This window comes from Pavona decussata, unplaced genomic scaffold (assembly GCF_977016875.1).
Source record: "Pavona decussata unplaced genomic scaffold, jaPavDecu1.1 SCAFFOLD_213, whole genome shotgun sequence".
In the NCBI taxonomy this organism is placed as follows: Eukaryota; Metazoa; Cnidaria; class Anthozoa; order Scleractinia; family Agariciidae; genus Pavona; species Pavona decussata.
The window spans coordinates 1,116,953-1,141,059 of NW_028145618.1; the positions used below are offsets into that span (position 1 = coordinate 1,116,953).

At 39.3% G+C, this 24,107-nt stretch overlaps 1 protein-coding gene across 4 annotated transcripts in view; it reads left to right on the forward strand.

The window, feature by feature from the left end:
- LOC146460477 (guanine nucleotide exchange factor subunit RIC1-like) overlaps positions 1-23,186 on the forward strand; it is a 52,605-nt gene extending 29,419 nt beyond the window's left edge. The window contains exons 20-34 of one of the 4 annotated variants that reach the window (XM_085088175.1): positions 599-727; positions 3,393-3,489; positions 5,426-5,550; positions 6,033-6,079; positions 6,349-6,473; positions 11,266-11,408; positions 11,573-11,659; positions 12,559-12,606; positions 12,710-13,053; positions 13,998-14,153; positions 15,577-15,728; positions 17,435-17,581; positions 17,896-18,070; positions 19,928-20,119; positions 21,567-23,186. In XM_085088175.1, the coding sequence (XP_084944301.1) occupies positions 599-727; positions 3,393-3,489; positions 5,426-5,550; positions 6,033-6,079; positions 6,349-6,473; positions 11,266-11,408; positions 11,573-11,659; positions 12,559-12,606; positions 12,710-13,053; positions 13,998-14,153; positions 15,577-15,728; positions 17,435-17,581; positions 17,896-18,070; positions 19,928-20,119; positions 21,567-21,813 (2,214 nt within the window). In that variant the 3' untranslated portion in view covers positions 21,814-23,186. Of the gene's footprint in view, positions 1-598; positions 728-3,392; positions 3,490-5,425; positions 5,551-6,032; positions 6,080-6,348; positions 6,474-11,265; positions 11,409-11,572; positions 11,660-12,558; positions 12,607-12,709; positions 13,054-13,997; positions 14,154-15,576; positions 15,729-16,786; positions 17,302-17,334; positions 17,582-17,895; positions 18,071-19,927; positions 20,120-21,566 lie in introns of those variants that run through there. The other 3 variants (XM_085088176.1, XM_085088177.1, XM_085088178.1) reach the window with 3 other exon arrangements.
- Positions 23,187-24,107: the final 921 nt, after the last annotated feature.

The window sequence follows — 24,107 nt, forward strand, 5'->3', positions numbered from 1 at the left end:
ATGTGAGGTGATAGATGCTGCTGCAAAACTTTAGGCACCCAGAGCTTTTGCTTGGGTGTCCCAGAATACTGAGCTCCTGTTGGGCAACAGCCTCGATAACAATTATTACGTGGAAATAATGTTAGGAAACAATCAAACCTCTGATTGTTTGAACCACAGCATGTTTGTTGTAATTGGGAAAAGAAGATCAGTTTATGAAATTTGTCAGCCAGACACATTGCCTTGTTTTACAGTTTAGTGCAATTTCAAATGCAACTGCAATGATTCACTCGTGGTTTTCATATGTGGCGCTATGTAAATGCTATTAATAGTAAGTACTGCCATGTACTCACAACCATTTACCAAAACTCACAATCCTGAATAACTGGAGGGGTGGTCAGGTCATTCTTTACTTGCTGGACTAACCTAGCATGTTAGTGCATCAAACAAAAGCCAACGCAAAAGCACAAGCCAAATGCTGCAAAAGTCAAATTTTCCATTTAAAGTGTTTGCATATGGGTTTTCAATGTTTTCGTAGTCTTTATTTACTTGCTGCTTCGGATTGTGTTTGAGTTGGCTATACTGAGAAACTACTCAAACACTTTTCTGTTGTGTTTAGTGTTCATTTTGTTCACCTGTTGTCCTTGCCTCGTGTGTGGAGAATGTGTGGACATCGTCCACATCTATTCGAAACAAAAGACATCTGATGGAGGCACTGTGGCTGGGATGTGGAGCCAATGGAATGAAGGTACGTGTTCGCACCCCTCTTGAGTTTGGTGGTGCATTTTACAAGTCAGACTCTTTCGCTGTTTGCTTGTCCCCATCTCGGTCAAGGTAAATCTGGGAAAAAAATCACTGTTTTACTCGGGAAGTCATATTCTTACTGCAGGGTGCCCACATGGCCAGCACTAATGTGCCATGAAGCAGCTATATCCATCAAAGGGTTTCCCCCAGCATTTTGTTCGGTCACCATTACGGTTTTCTGGTAACTATTTATACCCCTGGGTAAAAGGAGCCTAACATAAATAATTTTTTTCTGTCCAGGACAGAAACCAGACACCAAACTCCGACTTTGCAATTGAAGGTGCTCGCTATACTAGCATGTGTACAGAGAACAAATTTGTTGTTTTCCTTTTTTCGTGTTACTTTTTTGGGGGAGTTAGGGTTAGGGTGAAAAGTGGGCGTCTCGGTTTCTGCTCAGTTACAAACTGTGATCTCTTCTTAAAATTCATTTGCAAGATCAGTAAGCAGCTTACTATTCACAGTCAAACCAAGCCAAGTTGATGTTAAACAGTCCTTGCCGGTTGACAATTTTAAAACAAAGATGCATTTTTAATCTCAGGCGTTATTCTTTTCTGTTTTGATATTGAAGTTTGAACTTTTAGACTTTTGGATCTCAAAGACTCCTTATTAATGTGTCAAGTATTTAAATTAGTGATATTACAATTTTTAAATTATAAATGATTTATTTCAGGACCTCCCTGAAAACCACCATGGGGAGAGGAGCCTCCGGACTAAATATTTATGATTATGATTATGATTATGATTATGATTACAATTATGATTATGATTATGATTATGGTTATGATTATGATTATGATTATGATTATGTAGTTCAGTTCTTGATACAGTATTTCTACCCCAAGGGCTGGGTCCAAACCATGAACCTAGGCCACTAGAGGGTTGCTTTGTCCTGGTTGTCACTTTATAGATAGGACCTTCTGTAAAATATGGGTCGTTCCCAGCAATGAATTTCTTGTAGGTTGATGTTTCCTGGAATTTCACTGATGAACTTCTCTGAACCTTTCCTGGCGCACCTATGACCACTGGGATTTTTTCTGTCTTCTGCCACATTCTTGTGATTTCTATTTCAAGATGTTTATACTTGGATATTTTTTAGAAGTATTTTTATCAGAGGGGATAGCCATATCAATGAGAATGCATTTGTTATCCCGTTTATTCTTGATGACAATGTCAAGACGATTTGCAGAAATTTCTCTTTCTGTGTGAATAGGCATATTGTAAAGGATGGTGATGTCGTCCTTTTTCTCCACCATTTTTGGGTCGTGTTCGTACCACTTGTCTGCCGTTTGCACCTCATACTCCTTACGGATCTTCCAGTGTATGTAGGCTTCCGCATTGTTGTGCCGGTGTATGTATTGTGTTTTTGCTAGCTCTGGGCAGCCTGAGACAATATGGTCAATAGTTTCCTGGGATTTGTTGCAGATGTGGCAATGTGGATCTGTCCCATCCTTAATAATATGGGGAGGGTTTGGTCTTCTGCAGCTATAAGGAGTCACTCTGTTTCAGCCTTCAGACTAGACGATATGAGCCATTGGTTTGTTTCTTTCGTATCAACATCAGCTTCTTTAATTTGTGAAGAGTGCCTTCCATGTAATGCTTTCTCTTCCCATCTGGTTTGCATTTGTTACAGGCCCACAGGTGTTTCGCAACTGTCTTGATTTCTTCGCATACAATACCACTGTTTCATCACCTTCAATTGCCAGTTCTTTGAGATCCAATTCTTTCTTGAACTTTCCAGCCTCCGTTGGGATAGAATAAAGCTATTATTATTGTTATTATTATTGTTACTGTTATTGTTATTGTTATTGTTATTATTGTGACAGTACTCATTGACACGAGAAATTTGTTTTTTGTATTTTCTTGGAAAATCCACCATTGTGCAAGTCAAGAATTTCCGCTCTGAATGTGTTGCAGAGAGTTTTTGTGGGTTCCTTGCCGCCATTTGCTTGTTGATAAAATCAAACCAGAAATCAAATTTTCATTTGGACTTGATCCGTGCAATTTCAAAATGAACAAGACACCTGGCGCTGTTCATGTGGAATGTTTTGATCAATGCAAGCATTAACTTCAAATGACTACCCACTGTCACAATCCGTTTCTACATACAAATAAATAATGAAAGGTATCCATTCGTGAGGTCGTATATAAAAACAGGTTTCACTGGCTACTTGGATGAAAACAGAGTTCAGTTGAATACTTACATGAGAAAGTGTTTAAACCTTGTGCCCTGATTGAAATATGCAAGGAAATAATTATAATATCATATAGCCACTCCTTTGTGTCTAATTGCTCACTAAAGAAAAACAGACAAAAAGCTTTCCCAAATAAGAAAATTTATTTAGATAAGCGTTTATTTGCATATAAAAGCGAATGTGTACAGTTGTCATTTAAACTTCAATTAATCGATTCATAATAGAATCTAGGGGAGTTTGCTTAAGTTGGTTCAGCTGTGAAATTGTCAAATTTGCTAAATTAGAACACGTCACTAAATCGAATTGCACATATTTCCTTAACTGTGAGAGGCGCCTTAAATAAGCTTAACTTCAGGACAGCTAAAAGAATGTGACCTTTGGTTGGGTCTATTCTAGCATTACTGTCTTAATTCACAGGTTTGGCTTCCCTTGTTTCCTGGAGATGATGGAAACCCACCAAACTTTCTCTCCAAGAGAATCATGCTGCCATTCCAACTAAACATCTATCCATTAGGTAAGCCAGTATAGTATAACAACAACAACAACAGTATTTATTAACTCACACTTAAAAGTAATGCAACGAATTATTTGCTTCTTTTTGACCTCAGTACTCTCCCAAGCAAGCGAGGTTAATAACAAGTCTATTATGTGCCATCACTGCAGAAGCTAATGCTACAATCTGATTTTGCGTTACTGGTAATATTCTGCTCGTTGATTATAAGTTACTTAATTGGAACCTTAATTTAGAACTTCCAATTCTCAGGCCATTCGGAAAAAAAAAGGAACAGCATCGACTTATTGTTATTTCACTAAACAGAGCTCAAAGGTCCTAGAAGGAGAGAATTGGCAACATAAACGTAGATGAGATAGTGAACAACGGAAACTTGCCACAGAACTGAGAACGGATGTTTTATGAGTCCAATGAGTCAACAGGTCGGGTCAGCGGTTTTTCGTAAAAAAACAAATGGGTAATACCAAGTCATTTTTCTTCCAGATAATGGGAAATCTCGGTCAATGGAGGTCAAAAGTAGATAAAACTACTAAGACTGGGTACAACAAAACAGTGGCGTGGGGGACAAGTGGGAAGGGTGAAAAAGAGTGATTTACGGTTAGGGTTTCCCCTTTCCAATTTACACCAGTGTGACAAACTAGTCAGTAACTTACCGATAGATATGTAAAAGAACTTTCCTTGGCACTCGCGATCGATTTTTTACTTCAAACCCGGCCAAATCATCAATACACCGAATGTCAAAGAACAACTGTTCACAGATTTGAGTCTTTGAGCACTGGGAAACTCCACACACACACTGAGGTTTAACTTAATTTACTTTAAGTGCTGTGTTCAAAGGGAATTAAAGACTTTCTTCCATAGCAGTCACAACATTAATAATTTGGCCGCCATATTTTTCGCTTCTGATCGGGAGCTACGCGGCAGGGCCTGGGAACTGCAAACAAACAGCCGGGTTGAGATTTAAAAGGAAACTAGCTGCCTTGTGCAGGCAGCAATAAAACAACTAGCCAAATAAGTAAACGTAATGCATAATTTTATTGTTTCTGCAGAATTGGGTTTTTTTTAGACCTGACTCATTGACTCATGACTCATTGACTCATTTGACTGATTAATACTTTACACTGGTTTTCTTTATCTCAATTTGGTAGCTTTCATTTCCTGAGGCCCTTTCTTCACAAAGAAGACTCGAGCTTAATCGCTTTGCATTAGTTCGTAAACAATTACGCCCATGACAGTTTTCATATTATAATGAGGTAAACAGACCTGATTTCCGAGGGGGCAAGCAATTTGAAATCGACAGATTTTAACTAGTTTCTTTGAATAAATACTGTCAAAGACATGGCATAACTTCAGTTTTCTAGCAATACATGAACACCTATTTTATTCAAAAAAACATTATTTTACTGCCACTTACCGATGTCACCGATGCCATGTTGACGAAGGGGTCGACCACGTGCGACGTAAGGGTCATGTGTCCGCATTATAATTTGCTTACATTATGCTTTGGGGTTGTTTATTTCAATTCAAGGTTGACACTTTTCGAAAAAAATATATAACAATGATATAATAATGTCAATTTCATGGGAAATGATCTCAAAAGGTGATTGTTAATGACACTAGTGTAAGTTAAGTCGAAAAATTCAAAATGCGTCCTATATTATTTTGACGGAGAGGCAGTTTTGGTCTCAGTCTGCATTTTATACCCAGTCTGCAGTCTGCATTTTATACTGACCGTTTGAATAACATGATGTTGAGTAGAAATTCATGTCATCCTGGATTCAATTCCCATAAAATATTTCCAGCTGTATGCACAACTCCATAAGTTGTGTGGATTACTGCGAAGAGTATTGCTTTGTGATGCTTTTTTCTGCAGGAAGAAGGAGCCAACGGAATGCATTGACAACATTGAATTATTGATGTCTATGCGTATTTTTCACAGCTGTTTTATTTCAAGATGCGGTGATTCTTGGTGCTGCTAATGAGCCAATGCCCTTGGAATGCACATCACCAGCTCCGACCTCGCTTTCACCGCAAGCTTTTCCTTTCTGTACACTAGAAAGAACGGTATGAGTACATGTTCTCCTAACTCAATGGTATGCTTTTTTGAGAATTTTTTGATTTGGTACATTGAAGTATTGATGATTTTCTCATCACCTGTCTGTGTGATTTCCTTAAAATGGAGTATCTTATTCTGTAAATTAGTGACAAGTTTGTCTGATTCAACAAAAGAATCTTTATAGAAGGTGAAATGTTCAGCGTGCCTTGAGAATAACACAAAGAAAGCATCTCAGTTTCTGACAGGTATCCAACCCACGACCCCCTACACCTTGGTCAGATGTTCTAACTACAGAGAAACTGGGAGACTTGTGGCAAACTACGTTATTTACTTGGCTCATCTGTCACACATTCTGCATACTGTGGGATCAGCAATATTGAAGCCTACTTGTGGTTATAAAAAGAATGGTGGTAGAGTTTTCACCGCACACACGAATCTTGTTAGTTATACGTTGGTCGGTAATTGGTTTCTTTATTTTCTTGTTTTGTAGACTCAAATATACTTGCACCACATTCTGAGGCAGCTTCTGCGACGAAAGTAAGTGCCCAGTTGACTATGAAAGGTCCTTATTTCCCCTAGTCACGTAAATAGTATAGGTAAACATCACATGTTTCATGGAAACTCGAAGCGTGGTATAGGAAATGGAGTATTCTGGCATGTTTCACCACTTGAAAATTCCTTTGGAAAAAAGGAGGCGTATAGATCTCCAGTATATCGCAGGGATAGCATCGGAACGTAACAATATTTGGCATATCTTCTTTGCTGCTTGATAGTATTTATCGTATGTTTTTCTCTTGCATACTTAGCTTAGGTCAACAAGCACTGAAGATTGCCAACATGTGTTGTGATCTGCCGTACTTCCCTCATGTGCTTGAACTTATGTTACATGAAGTGCTGGAAGAGGAAGCTACAGCATCTGAACCTATTCCAGGTAGTTTAGCAGCTTTCCTTGTCATAGTTTGGTCGAAACCTTTTGGAGTTTACCTTTGAAATCCCATTGATGCCCTTAAGAAAAACTTTGGGAACTGTATGAAAGTTAGCATGATGACTCAAAGGAGGGTGCTTATTTAATTTTTGATATGACATTGGATTGTGAATTGTAGAAATCCAAGCACGCATAGCAGAATAACATACGTTTGTCATATCTGCGTTAATATTTTCAATAGTTGTAATATAACTTTCAAAATTAGATAGTATAATATAGAATTCTCTCGATTGAATGATGCCACTTTTCGGAATTGGCATACTTATACAATAGAGGCTTATATTGTAAGGAGGCAATTATTGTAACAAAGGTGATGTTAATAAAAAGACACCAGGGGAAGCGGTTATTAGGAAAAGAGTGCTAAATCAGCTCATTACGATACTTGCATAGCCATTTCTTAGCCCACATTAACAAAGTATTCAATGCATACAGTATTCCTGTGTTTTTAGGGGGGGGAGGGAGGGGTTTACACTATGATATCATTGAGTGCCTACAATTTTTGCCGAATTTGGGGTGGGATGGGTAACTGCCCTGTAACATGAAAACTACGCAAGACCCTATGTTGTAGGGTTAGGCCAATCTCTACCTTAGTTTGTCAGTCACTTTGCACACTTTGCACATTGTATGCTGGGACCATGTGCTTGCACTGGTCGCCATCTTGAATAAAGGTGTTTTGTTGTTGAGAGTGGTTAATTGTCCTATGAATTCTACATGCTGGCAGCAGACATTGACGCCGAAATGCCAGACAGCAGTGGTATCACACCAAGAAATCTCAGAGCAATCTTCGATAGCAGAGGAGAAGTAAATTAATCTGCAGCCTTAATGGGGGACTGTGCAGACAACATTTTAGCCACTCTCTGTATCGATTAAAACAAAGCTACCTACAAGGAAGTTCGGACACTGCTCTCAACAGATATTTTGTTTGCTACGACTTGATAGTACAATGTCAAAGAGCCCAGTTTAAAAAAAAAACAGTTACTTGGTTGTGACTATGGTCCTCTGAAAGACCACGTTATTCATGACGGTATGTTGTGGGAGTTCTTGATGAGATGCTGTCAGATCATCTTCAAGTGGACTTTACCCTCGAACAAGCAATAAAATGAGTCATCAGCCAGAAGCAAGAAAGCATAGCAGGGCCCTCATTTGAGGAAATTCTGCCTCCAGTTCAGCTTCCCATTCATCTGGCGTTGATTTCGTGGAGAAGCACAAGCCTGACCAAAAAATCAACAAGGCTAACAAAACCGATTGAAGCCGAGCGGAAATGAATTAGGGCAGCACAGACAGGATTCATGCCCTTTAAAACATTTAACCTGACAAAAACGAGGGCACTTTTAAGCTGTCTGTCTCTCTAAAAAGCAGCCGGCAGGAGAGCAATCATTAATGAAGTTGGAGATTTTAAAAAAGAATGGGTCTTTTCCCTTGTGGTCTATAGTGGTGATGACGTTTTCTGGACTGCTGTTGTCAAGGTGGGTGTTCGTGAAAAACGCTTCAAATTGTATACTGGAGCGGCACTTTGCATCGTTAGTGACAGGGGACCATGGGTTAAAGACCTGCAATTATCAAGGACCCAACAGACCTTATGAGGTCCAGCTCCACCATTCTCCAGCTGTGGGCAGCTTTAACGCCACTTTGGAGTACGAAGGTCATAACACAACCAAAGCAGTCTTAATGTTCTCAAGAATCAGCTGAACTCCCTCCACATTAAGAACGCTCGTGTTTACCTGGATTTGATTGCTCTTTTTGGAGAGGTGGTCACTCAGCCTGCTAATTTTAAGGAAGAATTCCCCTCAATTCTTCACAGGCCTGGGAAGACTGAAAACTGAACACCAGATCAAGCTCAATCCAGAAGTCGAGCCAGTGTGCTTCAACACTCCAAGGAGGATTCCACAACCATTGGTACCCAAAGTGAAGTATGAAATTGACTCAATGTTACAGCAAGGTGTCATTTCTCCAGTCACTGTTCCGACATAGTTGTGATCTGGTAATGTACTTGTACCAAGAGCCAATGGAAAAGTCCGGATCTGTGTAGACTTAACGCTACTGAACAAGGCTGGCAAAGATGAAGTTCTTCCCATGGGCTCAGTTAATGAAAGCTTTGCCATGCAAGGAGAAACGAGAGTGTCCACAAAATTAGACGCCAACAGTGGTTTCTGGCAAATTCCTTTGGATGAAGATTCAAAGCTGCTAACATCTTTCAACACACCCTTCGGTCGCTTTTGCTTTAACAGATTGCAATTTGGGATCAGTTCTGCACCTGAGATATTTTAGCAGACTATTTCAGCTATCTTCAGCGGTCTTCACGGAGTGATATGCCAGATCCATCGTAGGAATTAAATCAAACATGATGTATCTGTTTGGGCTATTCTGTTCAGTCTATGAGAGGCTGGACTGACACAAAGCATACAGAAGTGTGCGTTTTGTCAAGGAGGAATCAAGTTTCTGCAGCACATTGTTGATGCTAAAAGGGTCCATACCCACCCAGAGAAAACAATAGCCATTGAACAGAACTACACAGGTTCATGGGAATTGTTAACCAGCTGGGAATGCTCATTCCAGGTTTGGCTGAACTAAATGAACCCCAGCTGCAACTGCTTTGCAAGGAACTACATGGTACTGGGGAATAACTCATCAAACAGCCTCTCAGCGAGTTAATGAGATCCTTGTATCACCTGTAAGTCCTTACACACTATGACCATATTCGTCAAACAATCATTGCTGCAGATGCCTCATCAACCAGGCTTGGAGCATTTCTCCTTCAGACTTAAGACAATAGAAAGCAACACGCTATCTGCTACATCTCTAGATCCCTTACTGAGGCTGAAAAGAAGTATGCAGTTATTGAGAAAGAAGCTCTTGCCTCAATCTAGGCATGTGATCGCCTTGAAAGATGTTGCTTGGACTCGGGTTTACTTTAGAAGCCCCCTTCTACCCCTTCTGACTACAACTGCACTACCCAACATGCCACCAGGGATAGTGCGTATCCATCTGTGGATGATGAGGTACAACCTTGAAATCCTTCAAGTCCCTGGAAAACATCAAATTTCTGCCGATGCACTCTCACATACGCCTTTATGTACCCCAAAGTCGTCCTACAGCCAGTTTATTGAAGAAGTTGAATCCTATGCCAGCTGCACGATGGACAGTCTTCCTGCAAATGTCTAAGGCCTTCAGGAGATCAGAAATGCGCAGAAAAATTATAAGGAATGCAGACAAGTCAGATGATTTTGTAAGGAAGCCTTGATGCCCTCCTCCTCCACCAGCCACCCTTGGGAGAGAGTAACCATGGATCTATTTGAGTTTGGACGACAAACATTCCTCATCATGGTTGATTACTACTCAAGATGGATTGAAATCAAATGTATCAAGTACAAGAACTTCCAGATTTGACAACTGGTGAATCCGTATGGATGAGGATCAATGCAGACTAAGGGAAAATATAAGGGTATAGACAGCATCCACAGAGAAAGGCACGGTGCGTTGTAAGCCAACCCCATTGGTTCTGCCAGTAACTAACCTGTTGACTACTTCAAAGGACAATCAGCGATTGTATTTCAGTTCCCATGTGACACTGGAAGCTTGCCAAAAGCAGTCTGTTTGAAGACTATCAGAACCCCATAATTAACGCTTTTGTTTTCAGTAAATTGTTTTACTGTTCGACCGTTTGGAGTAATACTTCTAAAACTAATGTAAAAAAGCTACAACTGGTTCAGAACTTTGCTGGCAGGATAGTTCTTGGTCTTTGAAGGTATGATCGCATTCTGAAGGCTTAAAGTCACTTAAATGGCTTTCTGTTTTTGAAAAATTATTCTTGTACGATTCTATTACGGTCCATAAGTGCATGAATGGAAGAGCCCCTGGCTGTCTTATTAACAAATTTACACATAGATCAGAACTTCATGACAGAAATACGCGATATAACAAAGATTTAAATCTGCCGAGATGCGGATTAAAAACTGGGCAGCGATCTTTTGCCTATAGAGGGGCTACCTGCTGGAACAGATTTCCCAAAGACCTCAAAGAAGTAGTGAACTCTGGTACCTTTAAGAAGAGACTTGTAAATATGCTGTTAACATAAAATTGATTTATCTTTATTTCCCTAGTAGTTAATTTCATTAGTTATTACATTTTATTCTTTCTCCTTATCTTGTAATTTTAATATATTGTGGCTGAAAAGCCCTGTAAAGGGAGCCTCAATAAATGTATGTATGTTCCAGAACGATTGTCAGACCTCCTAACCGATTAAGACTTTGCCTCCATATTTCACTGTCAGATCAAGACTTTAGGATAGTATGATGTTTAGTGGACATAAGGTGGATAATGTTTGTTACATTCACTAGAATGTTCGATACTAGGAAAGGTCGAGGTGTAGGGTTAGGCCAATCTCTACTTTTGTCACTCACCTCAGCTTTGTGGATTACATGCTGGGACCGTGTGCTTGCAATGGTTGCCCTCTTGAATATACATGTGTTGTCGTCAAGTGTTGTTAATTATTCTGTGAAGTCTACATCCGTGAGAGAAGCAGCTCCTATATAAGCTCCTTAGGTATGAACAGCCCATGGGGATATGGGTATTACTTATGTGTACTACCTTGCAGGTGTAGCACCCAAAGGTTGTGTGAAAAGGGTACCATCCCATCTCAAGCTAATAGCAAATTCTCCCACGTCAGCTGATCGAAAATGCATGAAGGATAATAAGGGAAATGGTGTCACATACTTGTCCTTTTGTTGTTGTTTATTAGATGCACTCCTTCCACGTGTTGTTCGGTTCATAAAGGAATTTCCTCAATACCTAGAGACAGTGGTACACTGCGCTAGAAAAACTGAGGTTGCTTTGTGGAGTTATTTATTTATGGCTGTTGGTAATCCAAGAGATCTGTTCACGGTAAGTAATTTAGAATGTTGGATTTCAACCTGGCTGATTGCTTGTGAAGGATGCACAATGTAGTAGAACTGAAACTTTCTCGAGTAGCTTGTGCATTGTTCCAAAAACTAAGTTTGGTTTCCACCATGAGAGATATTGATTTTGTTCTTAATTTCTACAAAAAGGAATGCCTTGCTGCTGGTAAACTAGAAACTGCCGCATCGTACCTTATTATTCTTCAAAACCTTGAACAACCGGCTGTTAGCAAACAGGTTTGTACAGTAATTATTCTGGTCTGCTATTCCACAACTACTGATAGATATCACGGGCTAAGGCCAACTTTATTCTAGTTTTTTTGTGCAACATAGTAGTAATGAATTGATGCATCTTGAGCGTATTAATGTAATTGATAACCAGGGCAAATGAAATGGTTTAGATAATCTGGAACATACATCCGTTATAACCCTTAGTCATGGAAATATTTTTTTTCAATAATGTAAATGTTACACTAGTGTTATTGAAAGAGAGACACCATCATAAGTGCAATTTATTAGCCATAGAGCTGATTAAATAGAAGGAAGACCCTGGCAGTTATTTACACAAATGTTTCAGATTGGCATAAGTTCTGTATGAGTGCAAGGGAAAAAAAGGCGTTTGGAAAAATCAATCCGCTCGTGTGTATACGCTAATTTTGATAGCTCTCCTCACTAGGATTATGCTTTTTCTTTTGTGTATGTTGCTAGTGCTGAATCAAGATCAGACCTACCAATTGCAAAATTGCTAACGCTTAAAGGAACATGTTTTCTTAATTGTATACCTTTGTGGTATTTTGGAACTTGGTAGCAATAGCAATTTCATTTTCTATATACTTGTACTGGGCCTTTCAATAACATGCGGAATCTGAAGTTCAAGATTCAACAGCCATTACGCATTTCACTGCCATCAAATCAACGAAGTGGACCTGTTAGAAACTCAATGCGGTCAAGAGGTCATGTTCGTGCACAGTAATTGGCAAATTTAAATCCACTTTATCGGTTTCTTTAATTTTGTGGTCAGCCAGTTGTCACCATAATCATGATCGACGCAAATTGTTAGTTGGATTTTGAAGTTCAGAGTCCGTATATTTTTGAAAGGTGCACTACAAAACGTTTTTTTTTCATTCTTTTTGCAGCATGCTACCATCTTGCTTGATAAGGCTTTGGACAGCTGTAAATGGAGTGTAAGCACAACACGTGTATTTTCCCTGTTGCTTTCCTTATGATGTTGTTCTAGTTTTTTTTTTTTTACTTAATAATCATTTCTGTATCAATATATTTTCGCAGATTGCACGAGATCTTGTCCGTTTCTTACGATGTATTAGCGCAGACGAACTTGATTCCCCTCCCCGGTCCCCCACGTTTGTCAAACCACATCTACATCCTCCCCTGAGTCCATCCTCTTCGGTCAACACTGATGACGTTCCTTATGTTGTTAACACCCATCCTCGTTCCACGAGTGTCTCAAAACCTGTATCACGGGCGTCTCTCACTCGCGGCAGTTCAATGGACAAAGGATTTTTAACAAGGACTTCTTCAATAGAAAAAAGCACAATATCGCGTACAGGTTCAGTGGAAAAGACAAGAAAAACAGTAGCAGGAAGTTCTCCTACTTCAACTACTCCCCCAAAGTAAGCCTTTGTTGTTCCGTTAGCCCAATTGATGTTTTTCATACCTGGTCAGTCCAGTGATTTGTGTTTTTTTCAGAAAAGGCTTTGTAAATGCTGAAGATTAATTACATTCCAGCTGCGATTGCTTGTCATAAATCCTACTGTCTTAAGTAGGCTTTTTACTCCGAATTGTCTCTCTATATCTAGGTTTAACTGATTGCCAGCAAAACAGGAGCCACAGACGGTAACATTGATTGGTTGAGCTGTAAAGCCGCAGCCACACGAGCGATTTTTTGCTCGCGCAGGTGATGCGATTTTTTCAAATTTTGTCGCGTCGCCAGCGCGAGGTGAAAATCGCACGTGTAGCCACCCTCGAACTTGCAATGCGACAGGTGAAAAAATCGCAAGAAAAAAGTCGCCAGAATTGAAATTTTCGCCACAAAATCGTAGAGATAGCGCCCGTGTAACCACCTTGCAACTAAGCGTCGTCATCCACAATAGCTCGGGAAACGCCGGGATCGACTGAAATTTCCATCAGAAGTTGATGGTGAAATCCTTGTTCCTTTCTCTTTGCGAGCCACGGAAGGACCCACGTTGACCTTTTCTTAATTTTCTTCTTCCTTCGTTTGCTTTTTATCGTCAAGAAGAAGAATGCAAATAGGCGATAAAACAATATCCTTGTCGGAAAGGGCCGTCCGCCATGTCTGTTTATAGCGCCAGGTCTCTTGAAGTATGCGATTCACAAGGCTTTCAATTTGTCGCCAAACTCGCTAGAATTTGTCACTCGTGTAGCCACCCTCTCGCTCTGGCGACGCGACAAAATTTGAAAAAAACGCATCACCTGTGCGAGCAAAAAATCGCTTGTGTGGCCGCGGCTTAATACCCCTACTTGTCAAGCAAAGCTAGTGCTTATTTACAGCCCGTAATGTGACTCCTGTAACTTTATTTAATTGTTGTTTTCACAGAAGACCAAATGAGTTGGAAACTGCAGACAACTTTTTTATGGACACCATTTTAAATCGGCATGCCAGGTTGCTGCTAACAGCCAAGCGCCTCAGGGACCTGGGACAGTTTGCTGCTTATTTAGAATTTGCTCTGGTGCCTTGGCTAAGTAAAGAGAAGTAAGTGAATTGTGAATTTTCTTTGCTAAACTATTTCATGTTCACACAAGGAAACGCAGGAGATCAGAGAAAAAAAAATGGACCTAGGTCATTTTAGGCCACTGGTCGTGTAATGCACACATTAAAAAAAAGACTCATTTCTAGGATTTGCAAAGAGGTTGTACCACAAAAGTCCTTTTTTTTCTAAACGATTGCCCAGAAAAGAAAACAAAGAGATATTCCAGCCCGCTGCACAGCCACCCTGCATTGACGACTTGGCTCATAGAGCGCTTTGATTGTAAAATGAAGCCCCTCTTGGATCGGTCATCAATATTGAAGACATATTGTTTCGTTTTACAATAAAGATACATCTCTGTGAAGCTCACAATGGAAAGACATATCCTTAAAGAAAAATCAACCACCGAAATAGAGGACATGGAGGTCTTAAGAGTGTTGAAAATCCATTTCCTGTTCGTATTTGGAAGAATCTAAATTCCACTTAAAAATTGAAACCAGACCTCGAACTGAAAACGGATTTTACAAGACCCGAGAAAACGCTACAGTACAGTGATTTTTGTTTTGTTTCAAATGTAGATATGTAGTGTTTGTTTTTACAAAAGACTAAATGATCTGATCAATTGAGCTTAAATTCATTAACGTCTGTAATGTGCCTGGCAAAGCTTAAAACAGAGACGAAGTTGTCGGTAAAAATCACCTGCCGGCTTGCACGCACGGCATAAAATAGCAAGTCGGTCATTCTATTTCCTTGTGATGCAAAGAATCAAATCTATTTCACATGTTGCTTTTGTGAGTCGCAGTTGTTGCGTTTTCCATTTAAAGTTCAGCACAATTGCCAAATGAAGTTCCCTTTATTAAGTTCTTGTTGAAATGACAATTTCAAATCAGTGTGATAATTGGTAATTCAAATTCCCCACATATGGCTTGTGTATTTTGTAACAATGTTGAGCTTGAAAAAGGGATAGTTAAATTGTATTTATCATGGCCAACAGGGGGAATCATTAAAATCAGAGTTGGATTGAGGTCAGGGTATTCCGCTCGAGCCCAGACTTGAATCTGCTTTCAATCATTACACCTATACCAGTTCATAAAAGTCTTTCTTGAAACCGAAGATGCTTCTATCTAGAGTGAATTTCATCCATGCCAACAAAACGACATTCTGGTACCTCTATGGCATTGCTTCCTATAGAGTCCCCCTCCCCCATTAAGGATCCAGCCATACTAGATACCTTTCCACAAGTCTATCCAGTTATAAAATAAGCCTTTTTTTAACTACAATACTATCATGTATCTGCTTTTCACCATTTGCTAGAACCTAACTACGCTAGTACTAGCTGTCTACAGCTTCTTGTCTGTGAAAGGTTTAAAACCTGAATTGAGATAAACAGTGAAATCCTACTGAATGTGTGTATCTTTTTTTACATAGGGATCGTGCCGCCCGAGTAGATGATTTCAACGAAACTCTACAAAGTATCCATAAATGTTTCAGTCTTCCCTATCCTGCTGTTAATCAGATGACGCCATCTGTACCTCTCTCGCCCAAAACATTCACCAGATATGGTGAGTCCTGGCCCAAGGGTAAAGTTTGGAATTTCTATAACGGGACAATAACGGGACATGTGTTTATATTACAAGTATTTGCGCAATAACGGAACTACGTTAAACTAAAGTGATTGACAGTATAAAAGATGACAACAGACGTTTGTTTGCTTCGTTACATCATTTTATTGGGGGAATATATGCACATGGCAACTTGACTTTAATTTGTTGTTCCTTTTACCATATTCCGACTCCATTGCATCCCTAATGGCACTACCGTATAGAGCAAACACAAACCAACAGCGTTTAACTTTTGATAAGAGAAGCAAAGACCGATACAACATAGAATTACGTTTTAGAGTGTACTATATTTCAGCTGGCCAAACCAGCCTTCTTCAGGTACAATGAGAATTTGCATTGGGACATGTGTTATATTACAAGTATTTGCGCCATAACGGAACTACGTTAAACTAAAGTGATTGACAGTATAAAAGATGAAGCAAATGAAATAATAAAAAGGAAAACAGCTAGTAAATTTCTTCGTGAACATTCAGGCCACGTGGAAGAAGTGTTCTGCCTTGTGAGATTAGAAAGGCTTCCCTGGCCTTACCGATTGAGTCTCGGTTGGAGTAGACTTTTTCTATGGGCATTGATTGCAAAACATCTACTCCAACCGAGACTCAATCCATAAGGCCAAAGAAGCCTTTCTAATCTCAAAAGGTGGAACACTTCTTCCACGTGGCCTGAATATTCGCGAAGAAATTTACTAACTTTTTTCCTTTTATTTCATTTGCTTCATCTTTTATACTGTCAATCAGCTTTACGTAGTTTCGTTATTAAGCAAATACTTGTAGCATAAGCGCATGTCCCAATGCAAATTCCCATTGTGCCTGAAGAAGGCTGGTTTGGCCAGCCAAAATATAGTACACTCTGAAACGTAATTCTACGTTGTATCAGTCTTTGCTTCTCTTATCGTTTGTATTTGTTAAGCCGATCAGATCAACAATTGTAACGTATACCAGCAGGATTATCGTCCACGGTTGTTGTTTTAATAGACATTACTCATTTTTTCGGTTGCCACCTGTGACTCAACAAAGTCTGTGCTTAGCTACCTGCTGAGATTGACATCGAACTTCAGTTCATAAAGGCAGCAATGCTTTCACACCACTCAGCCCATGTAATGTGATTTGAACTATCTTCAACACCTGGTGATACAAACCACCAATACTGTACATATCGTCCTCAATCCCACTGAGACATCTGCACTGAGACAAGGTGTTCAAGATATCCAGCATGGTCTTACAAGGTAACTGGTTATTGGTCGGTACAGGTCCGACTGATAATCGAAGCCGTCGCCTCCCTATATACAGTTTGGCACTGTACCAACGGCCATTACTGGAATGGTAGCTTTTAGTTTTGGTTTTACTTTCAGGTAGCATGTATTTGGGACAATAAATCTTGACATGTTGAAAACAATACGTCTCATTATTACTCATATAGTATTTCATAAGATGTTTTTGTCTAATAAAATTTGCCAGATATCAGTGTTTGTCATGACGGTCTCCTCTGCCCTCGGGATGTAATATCAATGAATGCACTCAGCCAGGGTTCGTCACACTCATACTTGTTCTTTTGTACCCTTTAGTTTCAGGCTGGCTCATTAGATTTTATTCCAGGCCATAAGAAGGTACATGTTCGTATATATGTGTTTCTTTCTGTTATTAAGATAACATTTAATTCTGTAGGTCGATTTTCATCCGTGTCCTCGTCAAGCAGTGCCGTTGGTGGTCGACAACACTTAGATGAGTTGGAGGGTGGGTTGGAGCTTGGGATTGAGCTGGGAGAGGAAATGGATGAGGAGCAGGAGGCACACCTGTCTCCAGCCTACAGGAGTAAGTAAAGACAGGATACTACTCACGTGACAAATCAACTAATTTACCATAAAAGATAAGACACGCAAGTCGGAAAATTACATGAATGCAATTCTTATATTAGTACAACAATGCCGGAACTACCCTGTGTAAAGCATAATAAACGGCACAACAGGGAAGAACTTCTCAATGACATTTACTTGAATGGTAGCAATTTAGGATTCCATTTAAAGCTGGAAACCACCTTGTACAACGTAAAAAGCAGTCCCATCATAGATGATTACAATAAAGGACCATGAGATAACCCTTTAAACTGGTTCATGGTTTATCGGCAGATGATGAAATAGGACGTGTCAGCGGGGACCCATCAGAAACCAGCTCCTTGGCGTACTCATTAGATGGCGAGGAGGACTGGATCTGGGGAGTAGAGGGACCTGGGTTTGTGGATGTGCAGGAGATTCGTGCCCAGCTAACGTTCAAGGGCTCGGTCCAAGCGCTAAGAGAGATAAGGTCAGTTTGTACAGTAACTAAAGTAATATTCAGGAGAGCCTCTCCATCACAAATAAGCCTTAGCTATTCGATGGAACAATATTGGGCGGTATTGGTTGCCCAGATCAGTTCATTCCCCGGTAGAAATCGTCCATGCGCTGTAAATGATGGAAGGAAAATTTTGTAAATGAACATCCCTTAATTTCGCCATGCATAACAACAACTAAGGGATGACGCTTATTGAAAACACGGCTCGTGTTAGATGAGAATGATCATGATAGTCAGGACAGGACCTTCCTTTTCAGGGCAACACCTTTTCATCAAAGCTCGACGAAACAATGTTTATTTAAAAATTGACTTGAGATAAATATTTGATTTGATTGACTGAATGGGTTATAGGGAGGTAGGTGTCCTTGCAAACACAATACTATTTCCACTCTTATCATGGTACAATAAGTCCTGTCCGTGTACAGTTGTCGTGAGCGTTTCACTAAAGCACGAGTATTTCCTGGGTTTCAAGGAATCGAAAGGTTGAGTTGCCTCCTGCCCATCTGGTGACATACTGCACAAAGCATTAAGTCCAGGGTTTGAGCTAGGATTTGATCACTGGGGGACAATTTTTCCCCTTGGCTAAAATTTTGGGGGACATTTTTATTTTTAGGGGGACAGATAAATTAATGTTTATTCAACAGTTTTTTACATTGATACAGGCAAGCCAACAAAAACATTTTTTTAGCTGATCCTTGTAATACAAGAACAGTGATCAATACAAACAAGAAAAGTTAAGTTATTGGTGTCAAGACTTTTTTTTCTCGTCATATTTAAACAGAGGATCAATGACTATACTTTATACTTCAAAACATTTCACAGTAGAATCTCGTCTCGGCATCCCCTTGTAAACTTCAATTCCTTTCTTAATTACTGGTAGACGTACATGTACTAATTCTTCTGTTGGCTCTAGCCCAAACATCAAGGGCTGTAGAAAAGTCAAAGTCCCTAACCCTAGTTTGTCAATGTTAGACTTCAGAACAGTAGCATTAGCATCTTGCATACCTTCTGCACTTTGATGAGAATGATAGGTAGCATTTCCTCCCACTCGAAGATTCTTAACACTTTCGAGGCCAACTTCATCCAGAAAATTGAGTAGTGAGTCATACTTAACTGTGGCTATGTCCTCCTTGGCCAGCCAGTAGAGGGCTCTCATTGCTGTGAGGATGGCTTGCGATTGTTCTCTAGGAACACGGCGCTGTGTGTTGCTGAACGTATCCCTCATAGCTTCTTCATTAACAGCATCCTCATGTTCTTAACAGTCTTTATGTCTTTGCAGAGTTGAGGTTCTAAAATTTGTACACCCTTCTGCCGATACAAAGGGGTTGTCGTCTTAGATTTCCGACAAAAATAGCAGAACATCGCCTCCTTTTCATAGCGCAACCATGTGTGATCTCGCAACCAAGTTTTCTGGAAAGTTCATGATTTTTTCAGTTTCCGTTGATCCTCATCCGTTTCTTCCTGATTAATACACTGTTCTTCTTCTGTATCATTTTTCTCTGATTCAGTCTGGCTTCGATTTGGAGCGAAAAAGCTTTCTGTTGTGAAACGTGACTTGAGAATGAACTTTGAACGAACAAAGTGCAGTAAAATATACTTTCCACGTTCTGTTTAGCTTGCAATTTCTGGGATCCCTTCATGTCTGCTTCCCTTCGAGTTTTTCCCTAAATTTTGAAGGGAACAAATTGTCCCCTTGGCCGTTTTTTTAAGGGACAATTTCAATTGCAGTGCGGGATTGGCGCAATGGCACGGCCTGGCTCAAACCCTGGTTAAGTCTGCAACAAAGAAGACTTATGTAAACTTAGTTGTTGTTGATTATTCTTTTCAAAGGTTCTTGCTGCAGATGTTTATGGAAGCCAAGTGTCACGACTGGTGGTTCATACTTTCCTTGGTATTGCGTGATAGCACGTGTCTGACGGACTTCATTGACGATGCCATCAAACTTCACACCACAACTGCGGAATCACTATCTCGGATTAAGGACGGAATTGAGTCGTTAGAGGCCTGGGCTGAGCAGAATTGGTAATTTGCATAGTAAAAAGATCTGTTTAATCATAGCCTGAATATTTAAAAGCACTGACTTGATTAATCTTTAGACTTATAATTAAAATTTATAATACTTTACAGATAATTTTAACGTGGTAAAAGTAAAACGTTTTTATATAGAGCATAAAAGGCAGATATGCATACATTTATTCAGTGACTAAATGCATGGTAGAAAATCATAAATGCCTTGACAGCCTTGTTGTTGGGTTTTGGAAGTCAGCGATTTTGCCTGTCAGTATTGGAAATCATTGTACGCGCTGCTACTATAAAGTACTGTCAACATTTGACCACCATTACAAACATAATACAACCGGAATATACGTCATTAATTCACGTTACAATTTAAGATATGTACAAACATATTTAGAAAAATATGCAATTTAGAAAAAATCGGGATATTGAGAACTTTTCATGACAATTTCCAGAACATATTTAGACCATTTTTTGAGATATTTGTATCTAAGCCTAGTTCTACATCTTCTCAGTTTCTTCATGTCATTCATATCATTGTTCTGTCGTCATAACCCACCATTGACGACTTTAAGAAACAGAAAGAAAAACGAAAAAACTTTGTGAAGGAGGAAGATTTCAAAGCCAAGCGACCAGGAAATCAACGGAAGTAATCATCTTAGGGGATGATATTAAAACCCAAGTGGGGAAACTTCTGTCAAATACTTATAAGGGCGAAAGTTTTCCTTATTAAACTAGCTTTTGCAAAAGCAATATTTATTTCAGAAATAAAAGTAACCACCCAGTATCTATTGTAATCCAATCAGTTATTAAAGTTTATTGCATGAAAGCAACAAGGTAATAATAGCTTTTCCAATGGCGTAAAAAAGGTAAAATTAACAACAACAAAAAACGTAACCCATTTAAACTAGATAACTTGTGTAGGCTATCAGTAAGTATTGCCTTTTCCTCCTGCCACAACCGGGTAATTCACTGTGCATGCTCTGGGCTTTATTAAACCACGGGAGAGGGAGAGAGGGGAGACAGGGAGGTTGCGGTGTTGGGGTCATTGTTAGCAGAAAATTTGTTTAAGGACCGCTACTACTGCACATACTTTTTGCACATCGTCCGAGAAATGCTAATTTCTTTTTACTATGGTGCCTACTAATTCAAAGTTATTTTTACATGGCTTATGACTACGCGACAACGGATGATCTTAGCAAGGGCTGTTGAAATCTAAAAAGGATATTGAGGGTAATAACGCATTCTCATGCATTGTAATGTATTTTAAAGATACTTAGAATTGTTGTTGCTTAATTATCTTAGAAATGTGCGTGCTAACCCCAATTGCCCTTTTGGGTTTCAACAGTCGTTGCTATGATTTGCTTTTCCCGGATAGTAATGAACAGTGTAAAAATAGTTCTGTATTAGGTTAAATCAATATTATTTTTCATTTTGTTTTCCTTGTTTGTAGCCATGGCTACCATTTGTTTTTTGGTCTTCATAAGGAGCACTGGCTCGCTCTTGACAGAGCACTGACCGATGCAAAAGCTGTTTCCAAGAAACAAAAGGACAGCAGTCCATCCTCTGAGGCCAGCAATCCATCACCTCGCACTAGCACCAGTATGGAGAAGGACAAGGAAAGGACTGGAGACAAACAGGAAGATTACTTAGAAACGACCGAGGAGGACAAGGACGAGTACGAGTGCGTTTTATCATGATGTATGGTGCTAATTTTTACCGGTCATATTTTGTTGGCGCAGAAACTCTGTAAACTAATGGCGAGCTCTTCAAAAGCTTGGGTCAGTTATGTAATCTGGGGGGGACAATGTTAAGTTAAGTTAAGTTAAATGTAACTGATAAATGAATCCCTCGGATTAAGGACGGAATTGAGTCGCTAGAGGCCTGGGCTGAGCAGAATTGGTAATTCGCGTATTTAAAAGATCCTTTTATTCTGGACTGAATATTTTAGAGATGATGCACCCATGGTACAATATTGTTGCAAACTAAAAAGGTCTGTTACTCTCTTGGGACAATTAGCTGATATGCTTTAGAAACTGATGTTCCAAAACCTGATACACACTTTTTATGCTAGTTTGTGGAACTGCGTTAAGCTTATCCAGCTTATCACATAGTTAATTTCCTTATATTTTTTATGTAATGTGTCAAAAACGAGGGCAAGTGCTTCGTCATGTTCATCAGGGATTCCAAACACCTCGAAATAATAAATCTAGGAGGTCGAACCTGTTTCTCGGTGTTTGGAACCCCTAATGAAGCACAAAGCCCAATTTTTCAATGTCCATCCTATCTATTAAACTTAAAAATGGTCTCGCTTCCTGGAGCCAGGCATGGAAGGCTTATCTTTATGAAATTCTTATTCTCCAGAAAAGGACACTTTGCATGATTTATTTTACCGATAGTCGTGAACATGCTATTCCATTATTTGCTGATACGAATATCTTACCATTGACGTTTCTATAATGCGAGTTTCCAACTTAATGTACGGCATTTATAATAATAACATGCCCCAAAACACATTGAAACTGTTTGGAAAAACGTCTTTACGCCGATATAACACGCGGTCATCCAGCTCAGGAAAGGTTTACGTCCAAAACACTAGACTAGAAATACAAAAACGTCCTTTTTCTCAATTTGGCGTGAGACTGTGGAATGGTGATAGTGAGATTTAATAAGAGATTTGCCTAAGAAAGTATACAAAGGAGAAATTCGTCAGCTTCTCTTCGATACTTTAGCAAATCAAACTGACTATACCCGAAACGTCTATAATAGTACAGAAAATAGGTCCAGGTAATTAGCTATAACTCGTTAATTTTCAAATTGTTGTTTTCCTTGTGATTTCTTTACCTTTCCTAAATTCTGTTTCTACCGTTCTTAATATCTGATTGTTATAAATGTAATAATAATAATTATAATAATTTTATCCCATAAAAGTTGTAAATCTGACCTGCCTAGATTAGCACTCGTTACCTGCGGGTAAGTCTACTTTCTTGCTTTTTTGGTTGGATTTTGTAATAAAGCTATTAAACTGTTGTTTTTGACAAGACTTCTCAAAAGAAAGTTCTTAAAAGAGCTAGTGAATCTTGTCTTTTTTGTACGAAAATTGAAAAGCCGCTATTGACGAGCGGCAACTCTCATTCTTTACTATGGATGGGGCAAATTCCACATGGTGTCACACAGTACTTCCTTGCGGCAGCAGCAAACAAATTTCATTTACTTTAAACCCTTATTCGAGTCACGTTTGAGTGGCTGCTTCGTACGCGTCTTCTTAAATATTCGTTTTTATAAAGAATGATAGTCTGGAAGATTGCAGTGTGTTAACACCTGAATGCCAGATAAAAAATAAAAATCACACAAGGAACTAGGCGGGAACCTGAAACTAGCTCTGCGTTCAAATTTACAATAAAATCATGTAATAAACAAAGAAAATCAATTAAATTAATATCTAAAAAAGTCTGTGCTTCATCTAGCTATTTTCTTGATGCAACAAGTGTTTAAGCATCTTAATCCAGCAAAAGACCTTGAAAGTTCTTACAATGTTCAGGCTACTACTTAGGACATACTTCTGCATCCGTCCTAGGACATTTCTATTATTATTATTATTATTATTATTATTGTTATTAAATACTTGTGAATTGTTCGTGGCTACCCACGAACAATTCACAAGTATTTAACGAAACATAACGCGCCCATATAATTTTCAGCGATAACGAAACATAGCGAGCATATATAATTTTCAGCGATAACGACACATAGCGCGCGCATATAACTTTCAGCGATAACGACACATAGCGCGCGCATATAATTTTCAGCGATAAACAAATATAGCACGTGCATATAATTTTCAGCATTAACAAAACATTGCGCGCACATATAATTTTCAGCGATAACCAAACATAGCCTGCGCATATAAATGTCAGTGATAATGACACAGCTCGCACATATAAATTTCAGCGATAATGACACATAGCCTGCGCATATAAATTTCAGCGATAAT